This window comes from Cryptotermes secundus, unplaced genomic scaffold (assembly GCF_002891405.2).
Source record: "Cryptotermes secundus unplaced genomic scaffold, Csec_1.0 scaffold519, whole genome shotgun sequence".
Lineage (NCBI taxonomy): Eukaryota > Metazoa > Arthropoda > Insecta > Blattodea > Kalotermitidae > Cryptotermes > Cryptotermes secundus.
This window is the reverse complement of record NW_019720169.1, coordinates 164,059-183,109: the sequence shown is the minus strand read 5'-3', so window position 1 is coordinate 183,109 and position 19,051 is coordinate 164,059. Positions and strand designations below refer to the sequence as shown.

At 43.8% G+C, this 19,051-nt stretch overlaps 1 protein-coding gene across 1 annotated transcript in view; it reads left to right on the top strand.

Moving 5' to 3' along the window:
• The window catches only part of LOC111867575 (cadherin-related tumor suppressor), a 437,136-nt gene that overhangs the window by 293,297 nt on the left and 124,788 nt on the right, over window positions 1-19,051 (top strand). The window contains exons 6-7 of the mRNA XM_023857565.2: window positions 4,046-4,471; window positions 5,771-6,302. Coding sequence (XP_023713333.2) covers window positions 4,046-4,471; window positions 5,771-6,302 — 958 coding nt within the window. The remainder of the gene's footprint in view (window positions 1-4,045; window positions 4,472-5,770; window positions 6,303-19,051) is intronic.

The following is a 19,051-nucleotide window of genomic DNA, read 5'->3' as shown; positions in this document are numbered from 1 at the left end:
CGGATATCCCTGTCATCCTCTATGGAACGAAAGTATTCCGCAGTCCAGGTGTTACAGAGATGATGTATGTCGCAATAAAAGCAAGACGCCAGGAATTTCTTAGAACTCAGAACATGAATACAACATTCTTAACAAATGAAATTATAAATGCACTGAACGGAACTTCATTTGGCTCTAACCACCGCATACATCCAACTTTTTTTTATTCTATAATTGCTTAATTTTCACCGAATATTGTAGCTTTTCATACTGATCTTGTTACATTCCACCTACATTGTATTCTTTCAATATAAATCGTAATACAATTGTATGTAGCAGTCTTCTGTATATGTTTCATGGGTTGCGCTCCATACTTCTGTGCCTTCCTGTTGCTCTGTGGCCAAATCATGGGCAGCATTCTGATATTGACCCTTTAAAAACTGAATTACTTCTACGTAATACAAAAGAATTTAGCTCGTACCTCACAGGAAATGCATTACGTCTCCGCTACAAAGCCCAACCGGTTAATGCTGTTTAGGGAAACAGTCGCTGTTTATTGTGAGAACCATACGGAACACACAGATACACTCTGTGGGCAGAATGCAGAGTTTTAGTATGTTCAGTCCGTACCTCACAGGAAACATTACGTCTCCGCTACAGAGCCCAACCGGTTAATGTTGTTTAAGGAAACAGTCGCTGTTTATTACGAGAACCATACGGAACACACAAACACATTGTATGGACAGAATGCAGAGTTTTAGTATTGTCACTTGTAGAGGTGGCTGTTAGACGTGGTATAGATTGGATGATTGGATTCATTGACCTTAGACACCCAACTCGTAATTACAAATAATTACAGTGCTATCGTTGATTTCCATACTTTACAGTCCACAGCTACAAACACTTAATGTCGTCTGTCTTCACTATTCGTATCCTGGTAACGGATTTATAACACGGGAACTATAGAAGTTTCACTAAATTACACACTCCCAGTAACGTCACACAATGAGTCTTCTAATTCTTCTTCTGGCCACACTGTTGTTCCTTTGGAACTTCGGAACTCAAGTAAAATCAGTTCCAAAGTCAAAGTCACATTGCGACTGACAGTCAGTCAATCAGTAAGTCCTGGTGTCGATCCCCATCTGGGGCTCATGACCAGATATTTATTACTGTTTGACGCGTACGGTCTTGTTTTTGTTGGGCGCCAACTCTGATGGGAGGACGTGTCTGCCTTTTGTAGAAAGAATCTTGTCCCTATCGGGTCTTGAACTCCTATCCTTGACCGTCCAGCCCGTAGCTAGTCGCCATCATGGCTCCTTGGGCCCTAAAAATCTCCGTGGCCTGTAGTCCGCAAGCAAACTATACCAACCGAGTGACCACCGCTTGTCGGCGAAGTTTGTGCCAACTTTAGCGGATAGAGAGTGTCGCGTGTTCATCGCAACGGAACCCCAGGGCCGTTAATCTCGGTTTTCTAGACCGGAGCCGCTATTTCTTTGAAATAGCTTCTCAATTATCCTCGCGACGCTGAGTGGACCCCGTTCCAGACCCACTACTTCTCGGAAAATCTGGTACCGCCGGGAATCGAACCCGGGACCTCTGGATCTGTAGCCTTGGGCCCTGACTATAGCTAAATTAATCCACGCTTTCTTTAAATTCAATTCTTATATAATTTGTCTCTCTTCGCTCAGTTTCCCATTGTCTCTCATTCGATGGTAGGCAGCCCACATAGTTGACAGAATGTTAAATGTGGTGTGGACAGTGTATATATATGGGGTTACGAACCATGGCTTGCTTAATGATAGAGAACCGTGCAAGATGAGAGGAACATGGCTGGCCTCCCGTAGTTCAGTCACTCAGCCCGCTTCTGCGCTCGGCAAACACGGCCCCCACCCCCTCTCGTGTAAACAACATCTTTCCAGCAGCCAAAAACACAACAAGACGCAGGAATGTTGTTCACATATCTACCTCATCATGTCCGCTTGTTCCTTTTCTTCATTTCTCGTTTTTATTAGAAGACTGTGACACTATTCCCCATTTCTAACTTCTCTCTACACACACGCGTTACCACGCAACTCTTGTGCGCAGTGTCACATCTTGCCCCTGATGTCAGTGAGTGCTTCAGCTTAAAGGAAAAGACGAGAGGTCTAGGACTAAATAGAAGGATAACACAAAACTTACCATTACCAGTTGTCTGACAGCACGTGATGTCTGTCTGTAAAGCAAAAGGTGAGGTTATACGGCATGAAGGCGTATGGGGAGTGGAGACATAGCTCCATCATAATTAGACTCGGCAGTAGATGGAGGTAAATGGTTAGCTTCACGCCCCTCCTGCTTTACTTCCAGGAAAACAGGACGCACTACCCATTATAAAGGAGGCTGGACGTTATGGACAACAGAAAGACCTTTTCGTCCTGGCGGTAATCGAAACCCGATCCATCGGTCGTCCAGTCCATATCTTAGTCGATGTCTGTTTTGATAATTCATTTAAAGGCATTACTTAAATAATATTTCGTGTAATTGACCATGTGGGGGCACACTGTGGCGTAGTCGGTTGAGGTACTATGCTACATACCGGAAAGTCTTGTGTTCTATTCCCGATGAGGTCATTGGATTTGACATTTGACCTAATCCGTCCAGCCGCACTGTGTCCCTGGGGTCGACTCAGCCTCTATCAGAAATGAGTACCAGGAATCTTTACTTATACGAGTAAATGAAGAATACTTGTGTGGATATAGTAATCGTTAACATTCTNAGAGGGGGGGGGAGGGGGGGGGGGGGTGTACGTGCTTGAAGGTCTACCATCCTTTGATTTATTTCTGCTTGAAGTTCGCGGCTGTGCTTCATGTGCTCTTATATTACTGTTTTCTACTTCATCGCTATGAAATGTCTACTCAAATTCAAAGCTAAACTCAATGGAGCCTTTATTATTTGCTTCTTTAGGGAAGTGGCATATTGTGCTACTAGGGAATTTGCCGTCCTCAGAGATATTAAGTAGACTGCTGTGGGATATTGTGCAGTAACAAATGCAGATGTAGCTCTGAAGAAGTCGTGACTCAGATGAGAATTTGCAGGTCTAATTCTCTGACCATTGAAAGAATCTCGCCGGTCATTTAAATGTTATCGGATTTCGGGCTCTAACAACGGTGACTTTGAGGATTATTCTCTTTTGGGCTGTGATGCCGTCTTGTCCAGTAGAATTGCAGAGACTTAAGGAGGTAACCCGCTGCCTCTGTCCTGAGGATAGAAGTGAAGCTCGAAGGGGGAGAATATTGATGCGAATGCAGGGGGCTTTTTTCTTGTGACAATATCTAACCTTTAATATTATCACCATTACGCACGCACTAGGATTCTCATTCTTCACTAGTCGTTTCCTGGCAAAGAAATTAAACCAGTCTCACTGTGACTAAATATTCTGATAACATATTAAAACTTCAGACACCGACTTTAATTCTTTTACAACTATTTTTTTTTTTTATTGCTAGTGGGGTGGGACTAGGTCCCTTGTACTGCGGCCACTTCTGGCCTATTGTACCAGCCCCAGATGATAGGTGAGGGTGATTGTGGAGTAATTGGTGGAATGAAGATTGGCAGAGGAAACCGAAGTACTCGGAGAAAACCTGCCACAGCGCCACTTTGTCCACCACAAATCCCACTTGACCAGACTCGGGATCGAACCCGGGCCGTCGCAGTGGGAAGCCAGCGACTAACCGCTTGAGCTATGGAGCGGCCCTTCTTCAACTGCTAACTTCCCGTGGCTATTTCCTACCGACAACTGAACTGCTGCGTGCCTTTGTATTCCCATTCTCGTGAGTGAAATAATCTAAGTCGAAGTCACATTGCGACTGACACGCAAATAATCTAAGCTACAACAGATCTTCGTTATATAGGTTCCGCACGGACCACACAGAAAATACAACCCCTGTATTATGTGACGTTATCGACTATGCGCAAGCTGTACGGATGTAAAGAAAACACTGCTCCAGTATTGTTGGCCTTGTGTGTGTTGCTGGTGTAGCCTAGCAGTGGATTTGCTTGTCACATTATATAGAATCTGCCTTTCTTGCAGGTGACGATCGTACTGAAGGACGTCAACGACATGTCGCCGGAGTTCATCACTCCGAACGAGACTTCGGTGCCCGAAAACATCCCCGTGAACACGGTGGTGATGGCTGTGAAGGCCCTGGATCGGGACGAGGGACGCAACAGCTACATTGAGTACGCGCTCAGTGCTACTGAGCCAGGGCTGGGAACCATGTTCTCTCTGGGGCCCGTGGACGGTCTCCTGATGGTGTCCGGGCGTCTGGATAGGGAGGCTCGGGCAAATTACACCCTCGAAGTGACGGCTCGGGACAGGGGCGACCCTCCACGACAGACGAAGAAGAGAATTCTGGTCAGAGTTCTGGACGAGAATGACAACAGCCCTGTGTTCGATCCCAAGCAGTACAGCGCTTCTGTGGCAGAGAACGCGAGTATTGGCGCCAGTGTGCTTCAGGTAGGGTAGAGGGGGCAATTAACGCTAGGCGGATAGTAACGCCGCCAGTTTCTATTGCAAGTAGTTGTGAAAATATTGTAGAGAGTTCGTCGGCATTACTTGGTGTGAGAACAGTGTCACTTACACCAGCTACCAGTTGCTCTTTACTTAAGGGCTTTCGACTAAAATGTATGCATTTTTCTGCACATGCGCGCTACATCTCCCGTTCATCTCACATTCCTGTATTTTATCGTTTAAATACAGGATGATTCTAAAGTATTGTCGGAGTTTCCTTGGCCTATAATTATTAAACCAGAAGGAACAAAATAAACCTGCTTATGGAATATGAAAGAGTAACTCATATAGTTTTATTACTTATGGAATCAGCGCTGTAGAATGCTTAAAAAAACTTCAACATTGCGCCCTTTCGTGGCACATAAGATTTTCTTTTTTTATTGCTACTGGGGTGGGACTAAGTCTCTTGTACTACGGCCACTTCTGGTGTATTGTACCAGTCCCAGATGATAGGTGAGGGTGATTTTGGAGCAATTGGCGGACTGAAGATTGGCAGGGGAAACCGAAGTACTCGGAGAAAACCTGCCCTAGCGGCACTTTGTCCACTACAAATCCCACTTGACCAGACCTGGGATGGAACCCGGGCCGCCGCGGTGGGAAGCCAGCGTGAGCTATTGTTGGGCAGATAAGATGCCCAAGCGGTATTCAATTTCCGAACCCCGTCAATAATTTAGAATCACATTCTATTATGAAGAGTACAAGTGATTAATGTCTTCGTTGCGAATTTTCTCAATGCTGCATGCTGCTTTAGGTGTAAATATTCTCGTCTTTATTAGAAGCAGTTTATGGTCTGAAATATCGTTATAGAAACATCCCATAATTGAGAAAATATTCAAGACAGTTCGTGAAACATGTTTCAATTTGCAGTGTTGCGAGAGATTAATACGATAAAAAAACAAACTCCGTGGTCTTAGTCCGTAAGCGAACTATACCGACCCAGCTATCACCGCTTGTCAGCAAAGTTAATGCCAACTTTACAAGCCAGGGAGTTTTTTTTTGTTTTTGTTTTATTGGAAACAGTACGTAATATCTCTTTCTTATCAACAATTTTGAGACTGTACATTGAAGTAGCTCTATCTCGGAAACCGTTTGGAATAGGACACATGTACATATATATATATATTTTTGCTTAGAATGACCGATACGATGACCTCCCAGAATATTGACCTTCCCTCCTAAGACATCCTGTATAAGTTGATTTTTCTTTTCCATATTGTAAGAGATTTCTGTACGATTTCTGTCCAGGTTTCGGCAACTGATGTGGACGAAGGCGCAAATGGTCGAGTTCGGTATGCGATATCCTCAGGTGACGATAACAGAGACTTCACTATCAGTGAGGACACGGGCGTGGTTCGCGTTGCCAAGAACCTGAATTACGAGAGGAAAAGTCGCTATATCCTTACTGTTCGTGCCGAAGACTGCGCTGGAGGACTCCTGCTTCTAAACTCAGGCGAGGATTCAACTGTCCGCTTCGACACGGCATCTCTCGTCATCACGGTGGCAGACATTAACGATAATCCACCTACATTCCTCGACTCGCCATATCTGGCTTACGTCATGGAGAATGTGATCCCCCCTCCGAATGGTTACGTGCTCACAGTAAGGGCTTATGATGCGGATACGCCACCGTACAACGGACAAGTGAGGTACTTCATCAAGGAAGGCGATGCAGATCTGTTCAGAATTAACGCATCGACAGGAGAGATTACTCTTCTGAGGGCTGTGGACCGCGAGGCTCAAGCGGAATACATCCTCACTCTTGTCGCCATGGACACTGGTGAGTATGTGAACTGTATGTTTCTTAGATTCTAAAGAGTTCTGACGATGGTGGATGACACACAGAATTACTGGAGTTTTGGACCTTTTCCATCGTCCGGGATTCTAGGTAATAGAGGACACGACGTTTCGGAAACTGGATGTTTCCGTCTTCAGGTGAGAAAGGAAGACACCTACTTAGTTGGGCTCCTTAGAAAGAGCTAATCTAAATCACTGGACTTTTCTTTCTAAGGGGCCCAACTGAGTAGGTGTCTTCCGTTCTCACTTGAAGACAGAAACAGATCCAGTTTCCGAAATGTCGTGTTCACTATTACCTAGAATCCCGGACGATGGGAAAAGTCCCAAACCCCACTAATTCTGTGTATTTCTCTTGTTCGTGAAATATTCATTTTACAGCGTGTTCTATTGTGGAGGTGAACTATCGTCTTATCAGCCTTGATGGTACAGGAAGTAAGAATATTTATGTCTTAGCTGCAAGGTCATATGCGATGTATTAATACACATTATCTCTGCTAGACAGATGTACATGAATTTTAGCCTACTTTCTATATATCGAAAAAAGAGATTGAGGTTTATGAGATCACCGTGCTCTTTGCATGTCCTCTCAAATTTTTGTTATGAGGCTTATGAGATCACCTTGCTGTTTGCGTGTCACCTCTAATTTTTGTTATGATGCTTATGGAATCACCTTGCTGTTTGTGTCACTCTAATTTTTGTTATGAGGCTTATGGGATCACCTTGCTGTTTGTCACCTCTTTTTTTGTTATGAGGCTTATGGGATCACCTTGCTGTTTGCGTGTCACCTCTAATTTTTGTTATGAGGCTTATGGAATCACCTTGCTGTTTGTGTCACTCTAATTTTTGTTAGGAGGCCTATGAGATCACGTTTCCTATTCCTCAAGTTTTCTGTGTATGAAAATAGGGTGAGTTTTTTTGCTTGTCCTTCACGTGTTAGTATTTCCACACCACTGAACCTGTTACGGCCAAACCTGGCACAACGGCAGAAGTCCTCTCGGTGGATGTTCTAGACAGCTAAAAATTGCGAACTTTTTAGATTAAGTATCTCTCCAAAATTTTGGAAATTTGTAATTTTCAATTCTCTCCCCAGAGAAATGGAAGGCAGTTCTCAAAGCTGACAACCTTACCTACATCGGTGAGCCGATTGTCTAGATAATGTGGGAACCTCGACGTCTCACAACCCTAAGGGCCTTCACTGCCTGGTACAGGGATACCTACCTTTTACCTACCCCGTTCTCAAATGCCCTCGATTTCTGTTCCTCTCTTAGAGTCAGAAATCTATGTCTATATATGCCAGTGACGTGTTAGAAACGCAGCTTCTTGGCTGCATTTAGAATGTGTACCCTTGCTGTTTGTTCAGGGGAGTCAAGAAGAGCGAATCCGCCTTCAGTTTTTATTTGATGGTCATACTGCCTGCACTTGCTCCTATGGAGTCTGAGTGGAACACAGTGATGGTTGTACCCTCGTGATCCTTGCGTTATGGCCGCATGGTTGCTTCTGAGGAAGGCGTTTCCTCACTTCGCTTCTTGTTCCGTGGCAGAGACAGAGATCCATGCTGCTTAGCATTCGAATGAGATGTTCAAAGAAGAATGTATTCTTTCCTTTTATGTGTTTACTATTAGTTTATCACACAGACGTTAATACACACGAGCTCTTATGCCTGTAGAAATATGTAAAGATTATGACACTGGTCTAGAATACATATAAAGAAAAGCAGTGTTTTCACCCAATTAGATTGATGTGCAGATTAACTGCCACCGATCGTCGGTGTACCCCTCTTTTGTGTTGTGGGCCTCGCCATAGCTCAAGCGGTTAGTCGCTGGCTTCCCACCTCGGCGGCCCGGGTTCGATCAAGTGGGATTTGTGGTGGTCAAAGTGGCGCTGGGGCAGGTTTTCTCCGAATACTTCGGTTTCCCCTGCCAATCTTCATTCCACCAATTGCTCCACAATCACCCTCACCTAACATCTGGGGCTGGTACAATAGGCCAGAAGTGGCCGCAGTACAAGGGACTTAGTCCCACCCCACTAGCAATAAAATAAAAGTCGCGTGGTTCGGGGAGCGCCCAACTTTAATGGTGTTACAACAGAGAAATACCGAGGAGATTATGGTGACCGCCATGAGAATTTCAAATCCAACAAAAAGCAGAACAAACTCCGTGGCCTGTAGTTCGCAGAGGCGAACTTTTAAATCCATCAATATTGTTAAAGTACGAAAGTCAGTAAATAAGCCACAAATGGAGGTAACATAGCTGTAATGGGCGTAATAGGTTTTCTGTACGTGTCACTAGGTAGCAGCACAGCCCAGCTTCATGACAATATACCCAACTACCAGGTACCTACATACCTACCTAGCCAATTATGTACATATGTATCTACGTATGGTTCTACAGTCCTGTTGTTCGACCTTGGCTGTTTTTTGAGTTTTGTAGTCATACACGATAGGTAGGACACCTTGGACAGGAAATCAGCCCGTCTCAAAGCCGCTACCTACAGATTAAATGCACACAGACATCCATGCCTCAAGTGGGATTCGAAACCACAACCTCAGTTTTCTTACGGGCGAAGACAGTTCATGCCTTAGACCTCGCGGCCACTGTGATCGGCATGTACACTACATGCTCCTTAGGCTTGCCATACTGGCGAATTTGAGCTTCAGAATGTGTCTTGTCCTAAGTCGTATTTAAACTGCGGATACTGACTTGATTTCAAGCCCATTTCCCTGAAAATTGATATTGATGGTCGTAGCGTATTCCAGCAGTCATGTGACCTGTCCCAACATGTTCCCAGTGCAGATATACTTACTGACAGCAGTCCGCCTTTCTAAAATAGAGCATTCCGTCCTCAAGGATACCTGAATTGCAAAAAATGCTTAGAACTGACTCCATGGAGCGGAATTCCGGTCTAGAAAACCGAGATTAACGGCCGTGGGGATCCGTTGCGCTGACCACGCGACACCCTCTATCTGCTAAAGTTTGCACTACCTTCGTCAACAACCGGCTATCGCTCGGTCGGTATAGTTCGCTTGAGGACTACAGGTCACGGAGTTTGTATGGATCGGAATTCGTAAGAAGCTATTAGTACATCGGGTACTTAAGAAATATCTTGCATTTTATGGAACCCGAAAGTTTGGTGCCACGTTCACAAGAATCCACCACGTGTACCTGTCTTGATATTAGGTCGTTGCAGGAAAAAGCCCTTCCACACGCGAGATCCCGTGTAGCTGGTGGTTGAATCACGGCGCCTCTTAACCCATGTCGTCTCTTCGCGAGCCATTCGACGCTTCCTAGAGCGTCTGGACCGTGTCTCCATTAGCAGCGCGAGGCCACGATATGTCGTATTGGAAAGGCAATATAGTTGCAGTTCTTTTATATCAATAATAACAGGATTGTTGACAATGTGTGAGAAGAATAACGCCCATGTTTCTAATCTATTCAGCTGGCAGACTTTAACATAAAAGGTGAAGCTATCCCTGTAACAGGCCGTGGAGGCCCATAGGGTTGTGAGACGTCGAGGGTCCCACATTATCTAGACAATCGGCTCACAGATGGGGGTGAGGCTGCCAGTCTTAAGCTCCAAGTTATCCCTGTAACAGGCCCTGGAAGCCCATAGGGTTGTGAGACGTCGAGGCTCCCACATTCTGTCGATAATCGGTTCACAGATGGCGATGAGATCAGCCTTATTCGCCGGTCGCCCTTTACCCCCATGAAGATTCCTGGTAATCATTTCTGTTAAGAGGCTGAGTCGACTCCAGGACCATAATGCTGCTGGAATGATTAGATAAATTGAAAAAATCCGATGTCATCGGGAATCTAACCCGCGACCTTCCCGTCTTGTAGCCTAGTTCCACGCTACCGCGTGGCCTCTACATTTTACCATACGTTGACAAAATTAAACGCTAAGGTTGTGGCTTCTTGTTGATGGCCGTTATTGCAGGATCTTGTTCATATTTTCTTAATGTACAAAATTATACAAACATAGATACTTACAGGTTGAGTATTTTTAGAAGGTCGCTGCTGATGAATCTGTGTTTGTTTGGACACGGTCTCCTGCAGAGGCGAGTAATACATCACGGTGATCACAACGTGATCTGAAAGCCAACAGCGGATATTGTACGCAACCTGTGGGTGGAGACACAACTTCAATCCCGATAAACATCTTAGCGAGCACACGATCTCGGCTTCAGACGAAATTTATGACTTTCATAGTTGCTTGATCTTCGATTAAATTTGGTTCGGACCAATCACGCGATGTTAATCCGATTTCATTGTTGAATAACAAGATCTTCTGGATTATAACACCGTGCATTTTGGAGGGAGCTTAGCTCAGCTTGTCTCCTGTTTCTGCTGGTTTATTGCTTGGCTTTCTCTTTGAATCCGAATGCGATATATTCAGGATCTCTACGAACCCAGAAAACCGTGCTGTTCATATCATTGCCGTGAGAATCTCAGATCCGAGGATGTTGATGTCTTCTGCACTTAAGCGATCTCATTTCTGTAATTGAAGTGATGAGTTTGTTAGACAGACAGCAAAACTAACAAATAAGAGAGATTCTAGGGTGTCACGAACGTCAAGATCTAAATTGCGGTCGTCTAGGTTTTGGTATCATGTGGTTAACTAGGTAGATAAAAACGTTTTGGAGAAACCTGGTATCTCCACCTTTAAAGTAGTAGTTAATATATTGTGAACGGCCTCCGTAGTCTATAGGTAACGTTCCCACCTCATGACTCGTAGTACGCGGGTTCAAATACCCGGCAGAGGTCGTCGAATTTTTAAGGGCGGAAAAATTCATGGAACAAGTCCTCCGGGAGGGACTTTAAGCCGTGGGTCCCGTGTCGTAGCTTTACGGCACGTAAAAGAACCTCATATCTCCAAAGGAGGTCACTGAGCCAAATTACGGACGTTTCCCGCCCAACAGCAGTCTCTAATACCTCTGGTAGATGGGGGAAGCATTATAGATACCTCTCAGCTAGTAGAGCCGGTCTCGTTGGCTGGGCGGGACTGATGGTAAGCACCAGTACCGGTAGGATATAGAGACAGGTAGAAATCATAGAGGGAAGCACAATGGACTAATACAGGTCTAAGTGCATGGGGAAACCCACCCTCTCCAATAACTTACTAACTAACTAATATATTGTGACATGACGCCTGGCAGCCGGAATAGTGGGACAAGAAGAGGTGGTAATTGCTGAACGACGCAGTCGGATTGGGCTATTAGCAGTCATGAATTGCATTGTTAGAAGCCGCTGCATGGCAACGAGTAGTGAACAAGTGGAAGACTGTGTGCTGTAGTTGTGGTGATCCATAGGGTAAATCTGTGACGTATTATTATTATTATTATTATTGGAGGGGGTGGTTTCCCCATGCACCGCGACCAGTGGTCTATTGTACGTCCCCCTGTGATATTCTACCAGTCTCTATACCCTACCGATACTGGTGCGTCCCATCAGTCCCGACTCAGCCAGCGAGTTCGGCCTCTACTGGCTCAGCGGTATCTAGATGCTTCCCCCATCTTCCAGAGGCACTATTTGTGGTTACGAGATATAAACATCCAATAAATCCAATTATCAATCCAAACCCTATGTCAAGTTTCTAACACGTGACAGCAGGTCTCTTAGTTATTTTCGGGCTAATTAAGAGGATAGACGATACATGACAAAAATGAATTGACATTAGGAGAATGGAAGATTAAAGATATGTAAACAAAACAAAAGAAGGCAGAGTCATACCAGCCGCAGGTCAAGATACCAAGTTCGTGAACCAGAAGATGTTTCAATAATTTTTAAGGCTGTCACGACTAATCGATTACTAACTTAACGTTTTTTTAAGGTGGTTATTGATCATGGAGTTAAACCTTTTATGGAGCACGAAGACTCTGTATAGTGTTCAAAAGTGTCTACCATCTGAACTCTTTTCTGAGCCAGATGGTCGCTGTCTCGACCCTCGTGTACTGGTGGTATCGATTTAAAAGCTGAGGTTACGTTGTAACGCATTCAGTGCATTAGTTTGCTGAATAATCCATTGTTTGTAAGTATAAATATCCTTCAATTCACTGAGGCAATTCGTTGAATGGTAACTATTCATAAGGTACCGGTTTTCCCACTGCAGTGGTCCAGGTTCCATCTGAAATCATGTGGGATTTGTGGTGAACAAAGTGGCTCTGGAGTAGGTTTTCTCCGAGTACTTCTGTTTCCCCTGCCAATTCTCATTCCACCTACTGCTTCACACTCATCGTCATCTGTCAGTCGGTACTGGTACAACAAGTGAAGCAGTGTCTGCGGTACGAAGGGGTCTCAGTCTCACCTCACCACAAGAGACTGACTAAAGAAAAAGTAAGAATTTGTAAATCTAAAAGGAAGTTCACTTTACTTTTCATGTCGCCGAACGTACGAAAATAAGATGTCCATTGTAGCTAACGTGAAGTCCGTTAAGTGAAAAATAAATAAGTGCAAATTAAGATGATTCTTCGCAGCGAAAATTCGTAAATAGAGTTTCATTTAATGTATTAATATATTTACTCATTCTTTCTAAGAAATTGTTCATACCGTATTGTTTAACATTGCTCGCAAATAGCTTCTCAGAAATCAAGTACATTACCACGTACACAACTTATCACTTTGCTAACTTGCTGTGTTTAGTATATCAATCGGATCACAGACCACTGTTTGAGTAGCTCGACTCAGTGCCACTCACTAGTTCAGTTACGTCGCCAGTTGAAAGCAATAAGTCTGGGAATAAGAGATGAGGTAAGACGCTCGTGTGGGAGACACAGCGTGTGCATGTAGACTTGAAGGAAGTTCCTGACAGGCACATAAAATGCATCAGATACTTCTTTCTGTCTTAATAAAAAATAACGCCTACACCTCTCCAGCGGTATGATAAAGAGAAGGTTCCACTGCCGCCTAGTTCCTGTTTATTTCGTAATTTCTGGTTCCGTGATATGTACTACAAGCATTTAGTAAAAATTGTCACTGTACTTAATTAGTTAAATCCATGCCATGAAGATATATAGGGGAGTGGAGGTATAAGCTCCATCTTTCTTGATCTCGGGCATTCTCGCTGCTTGTCGGTGAAGTTAATGCAAACTTTAGCCGAGAGAGGGTGTCGCGTGGTCAGCGCAACGAATCCCCACGGCCATTAATATCGGTTTTCTAGACCGGAGCCGCCATTTCCTTGAAATTATCCTCACGGTGCTTAGTGGACCCCGTTCCAGACCCACTACTTCTAAGCAAATGTGGTAGCGCCGGGAATTGAACCCGTACATCTAGATCTGTAGCCAGGAATTCTGACAACTAGACCACATAGGCGGAAAATCATGACATTAAGCTTTATATATATATATATTTTTTTCTATTTTAGATTTTAATGTGGTTGTCCAGGTTATGATACTGTACAGCCTCGTAAGTTACTAATATTTCGGAAGAATCTGCTGCGACCATATTGAAGATAGAAGTACACACTGAAGATGGAGACAGTATGTTTCCCCGAAACGTTTTTCTGGCTTGTCCGTGTACCCTACACGCATCCATAAATCAGAAGACCACACTGAGAGCCTTTATCACCGAGGATTACCTCAACTTTCGTATGTTTACCTTAAGTCACTGTTACATCAGTGCATTTGCGTGGTTGTTACATAAACTCTGATTGTAGGATTTCTCATACCGCACTGTACTGTATATCTCAACTGGCATGTACAAGCTCACAAGATTCTGAGAATACATCATACCTGAACCTGAACTTGCTGGCAAACGACAGGTGACTTACAAGATCCCCACCTGACTTCAATCTGCCTGCTGGTTTTCCCTTCTTCGCTTTGTGTGCAGTGGGATACAAATCGAAAGAATTGTTAAGAGATTGTTGCCATATTTTGATATCCTGGATATTAAATCGAAATCATCTCAGTATCATGTTTCATATGTTCACGGGGTTCAACATGAAGATTGCGGTATTCTTGCCTGTAATAACTTTTCTGGTAGGTGGTTACCAGTGTTTCAAAATAGCCTACTGTGTCTATATTCAATATGAGAATTGTTCCCTGAAGTTGAAGGCAGCAGATGCAAGTCTATAACTAGCTCAGTATGTGGCGAGAGAAACTGAGGAAAACCACAAGAAATTTAGGTTGTTATATCCTATTATGGGTGGACGCGGTAGCGTAGTTGGTTGAGGCACTATGCTACAAGCCTGAAGATCGCGGGTTCGAGTCCCGATGAGGTGTATTTTTTTTTCAATTGATCTAATCCTTCCAGCTGCACTATGGCCCTGGAGTCGACTCAATCTCTAACAGATATAAGTATCAAGAATCTTCCTGGGTGGTAAAGCGCGGCCGGTGCGTAGGGCTGACACCCTTACCGCCATCTGTGAGCCGATTGTCTAGATAATGTGGAACCCTCAACGTCTCACAACGTTATTTGCCTCCACGCCCTCTTACAGGGGTAGCTTTACCTTCACCTTATCCCACTATATTTGAACACATGTTCCGGGCATGCATGACCATCACAGGATTAAATATGATATTTTATCACTAACGACACAGCCATCGAACATTTGCCGAATTTGTATTTGTTAGACTGAAATAATAGAAGTTGCTTAGACGGAATCGGGATCGGAGGGTTAGAGTTCGAGACCCGGTTTGGGCAAGGTTGTTGTCCTCTCCACTGCCAGATCGATTCTGCGCCACCCAGTCCCCTATCGATTAGGTATCAGTGATAAAGCGGCCGATGCGTGAAACTGACCAGTGTTTCCGAACTACTGCCGAGGTCAAGAATACGTCTAGATAATGTGGCACTCCTGCCGGTCACGGTAACCGAGCGGTCTAAGGCATGCACTGTCTTCGCTCGCTCGGAAGCCGGGATCGTGGGTTCGAATCCCACTCAGGGCATGGATGTTTAGTTTATGTGTGTGCGTTTTTCTGTGTTTGTGTACAGGTAGAGGCCTTGCGACGAGCTGATCACCGCCCAAGGAGTCCTACCGAATGTGTAAGATCTAGAAAAACTGAAGTGAACGGAGTTCATGGAGGTAGGCCTAGGCCCACTGGGGCTGTAGTGCCAAAAAAATGCATCTCCATACGTCTTCATGACGTAGTGTTTAATTAGTTAACACAGGGGCAACTTTATCTTTAAGTTATTCAGCGAATATGTTCGGTAACTCATGTGGATTGGAACCGAGAAACTGTAGAACCGAAAGTATGGCCACCGACTTCAGAGTTTTGTGTTCCGATATATAGCTATGGTGGCTGTAAGCAAACGGTGAATATATGGGACCGTCGGTGATCCATGAAGAGATTAGGATTTGGTGATAGTGTCGTGGGTTATTTAAAGTTATCTTAGCTCTGGACTTGATAGTGTGGGGGAGGGGTAGGAACGGATAGCAATATGTCGGACATGCAGTTCCCAGCTCTGGACTTGATAGTGTGGGGGAGGGGTAGGAACGGATAGCAATATGTCGGACATGCAGTTCCCAGCTCTGGACTTGATAGTGTGGGGGAGGGGTAGGAACGGATAGCAATATGTCGGACATGCAGTTCCCAGCTCTGGACTTGATAGTGTGGGGGAGGGGTAGGAACGGATAGCAATATGTCGGGCATGCAGTTCTCAGCATGGGTTTCAAGACGTATAAACAACAGAATGACAAGAAAATACAATTTGTGTCAGTAGCTGTTTTTACGAGTTCTACTGCAGATTTCAAACAAGACGGCGTGTGGTTATTATCTACCGGGTACCGAGGATTATCATGTGGTAACATGTAATCCTTTAAAGCACGGATGTTACTCTATGTGTCACTTGCTTTAAAATAATAAGCTTTGTGCTTTGTGTGAGACAAAGTGAATTTCTAAACATCGTGTACTTTCTATTTTTCTACCACCCTTTTCATTTCGCGGCTTTTACAACTTCTAATAATTTTATGTTAATGATGATAAAGAACCGCCTCCGTGGTGTAGTGGTCAGAGTTCATGGCTACAGATCCAGAGGTCCGGTTTCGGGTACCGGCGGTACCAGATTTTCTGAGAGGTAGTGGATCTGGAACGGGGTCCTCTCAGCCTCGTGAGGATAATTGAGAAGCTGTTTCAAGGAAATAGCGGCCTCGGTCTAGAAGAGCGAGATTAGCGGCCGTGGGGATTCGTTGCGCTGATCACGCGACACCCTCTATCCGCTAAATTTGGCACTAACTTCACCGACAAGCGGCAGTCCCTCAGTCGTATACTTCACTTGCGGATTAAAACCACGGAGTTTGTTTTTATTTGTTTGTATTAATGAAAATAAAGTGTTTCTTAAGTAAACTGCTTAATTATGAGCTTCATAACTTGTACTTTTCTCCAAGTATAATTAGAATGTTCAAGTTAAGGAGGATGAGGTGGAAAGGGCATGTAGCACGAATGGGGGAGAAGAGGAATGCAGATAGGATATTGGTGGGAAAGCCAGAAGCAAAGAGATTACTAGAAGACATGCGTAAATGGGTGGATAACATTAAGATTCATCTTGGAGAGATAGGGTGGGGTTGTATGGACTGGATTGATCTGACTCTTGTGATCACGGTAATGAACCTTCGGGTTCTATGAAATGTTGTGAATTCTTGAGTAGCTACGCACTGGCGTCTTCTCCAGAAGGCTCCATTCAGTTAATTACTTCTTGTGTCATTCCATTTTTGTTAAGTTTTGAAGACCGAGGAGGCAAACATCACATTTTGTATAGCCAAAAACAGACTTGATTTCTAATGTTGTATGTACCCTTTGCACTGTTGCAGCGATATATGGGCTCACTGCTGAGTTACATTCAGCATTGCAGTATACGAAGTCAATATCAAACGTATTATCTGGCAACGTCGCAACCTCCTATCTCTGTTTCTTTCGTCACCTTCATGTTTGAAATCTAATATAGCTTTTTACATCTCGTTATCTGGATTCAACTCTTGTCACCTCAGAATGTTTCACTTTAACCTGAATACAGAAGAACATTTCTCCCAAATGAGGGAAGGTTTTGCTACTGCAAATTCTTTGGGAACACCCGCTTGCTAGATCGCCATGATATGCGATGACGTATTGGATTGGAGACGTCACGGCGTGTTGTGGTAACAAGTCCTGACCTGCTGACACCAGAAAGAGTCGTGCAGTCGTTGATATTGCGGATATAGGGTGTTCACAAAACTTATTCCTCATTACCGAATTCACAAACTGATTAAAATAAGAGTCTCTTAAAATCACACAGATAATAATGAACTTAAATTAAAAAAAAAAATTAATATTATTGTCGTCTTATTATTGTTTGTTTAACAGTGCTATCAATAGGGCAGGCTATGTATGAGACGCCGAAAGGTAGGATTAATGAAGTGATGAAAGCGGAACAGGACACATGTACATACACACTTTTATTGCTTAGAATGGCCGGTAATATGACCTCCCAGAATCCTGACCTTTCCTCTTGTGGACATTCTGTATAGAAAAATAATTTTGGTTTGTATACTTCTGTCTTCCGGAAAGAGACCCACATAGTCTAATGAGACTTTACCAAAATTTCAAATGAATCCTTTCTCTTTTACCCTGAGGATGGAGGCTGTGGGTTCTGGTAGTCTTCATAATCATTACGTCGAGAACCTCTAATAACGATGTGAGTATCTGTGCCTCTGTGTCGTGTTATGAATGTTACAAATTATTATAAAGTTTTTAAATTCGTTTGTAGGTAGGAGTCGGGAAGGGCTGACAGTGATGTGAACAGTCTTTCTCTCTTCGATTTGCAGTACAGGCAGAAATATTTTATTTTACTTTTCCCAGACAGGCTCTGTCACAAACCAAGCCTCATCTCTGAAGATTTCTACATTCTAGGATATAACGCCGCGTAATCCGTTGAATTTTGACCGACGTTTCGCAAGAATATATCGCTTCTATCTTCAGGGACGAGGAGTAAGCTAAGCAAGAAAGTTACGTGAAGGACAGGCTGTAATTTTTTGGTTGTTCTGGAAAGTAACCCCCCACTTATAACATTTGCGTCTATGAAAATTAGCGGTTCGCATTAGGAAACTTTGCTTTATGAACTCTGTCTAGGATAGCAACTATTGGTAAGAGCGGTAACTGCTTCTACGAATTTTTATGCAAGGTAATGTAAAGCTATCCCTGTAACTGGCCGTGGTGGCCCATAGGATTTTGAGACGTCGAGGCTCCCTCATTTTCTAAACAGTCGGTTAACAGATGGCGGTAAGTTTGTGAGCCTTACGTGCTGGCTGCCCTTTACCCCCAGGAAGACTCCTAATACACATTTCTGTTAGAGGCTGAGTCGACCCCAGGGCCATAGTGCGGCAGGAAGGATTAGGTCAATTGGAAAATCCAGTTTTCTCATCGGGAATCAAACCCGTGACCTTCCGGCTTGTAGCATAGTGCCCCCACAAGTTTTTACATAGTGTAATCTATTCAGATTGCTTAAATTTGTGCAAATGAATCCGTGTACGATGCCACTGAAAACGGTAACAAGAATTCTCCATGTAGTCACTTGCAATTTACGGGTACGGTTTAAATCCGAAATGCTGATTATAATCTAATCCGATGATTAACATAATAATGTATGTAACTATTGATATGACGTGACTGCTTCATGTTTACTTAAGCTATCAATTCGACAACTGTCATTGCCAATTAAATTAATACCAACGATAATGCTTTGATGCTATGTTAATTAGGCCTATTAGTTCATTATAATTCTGATATCACCAAAAATGCTGGATCATGTTGAGTTTGCATTACAGCTTACA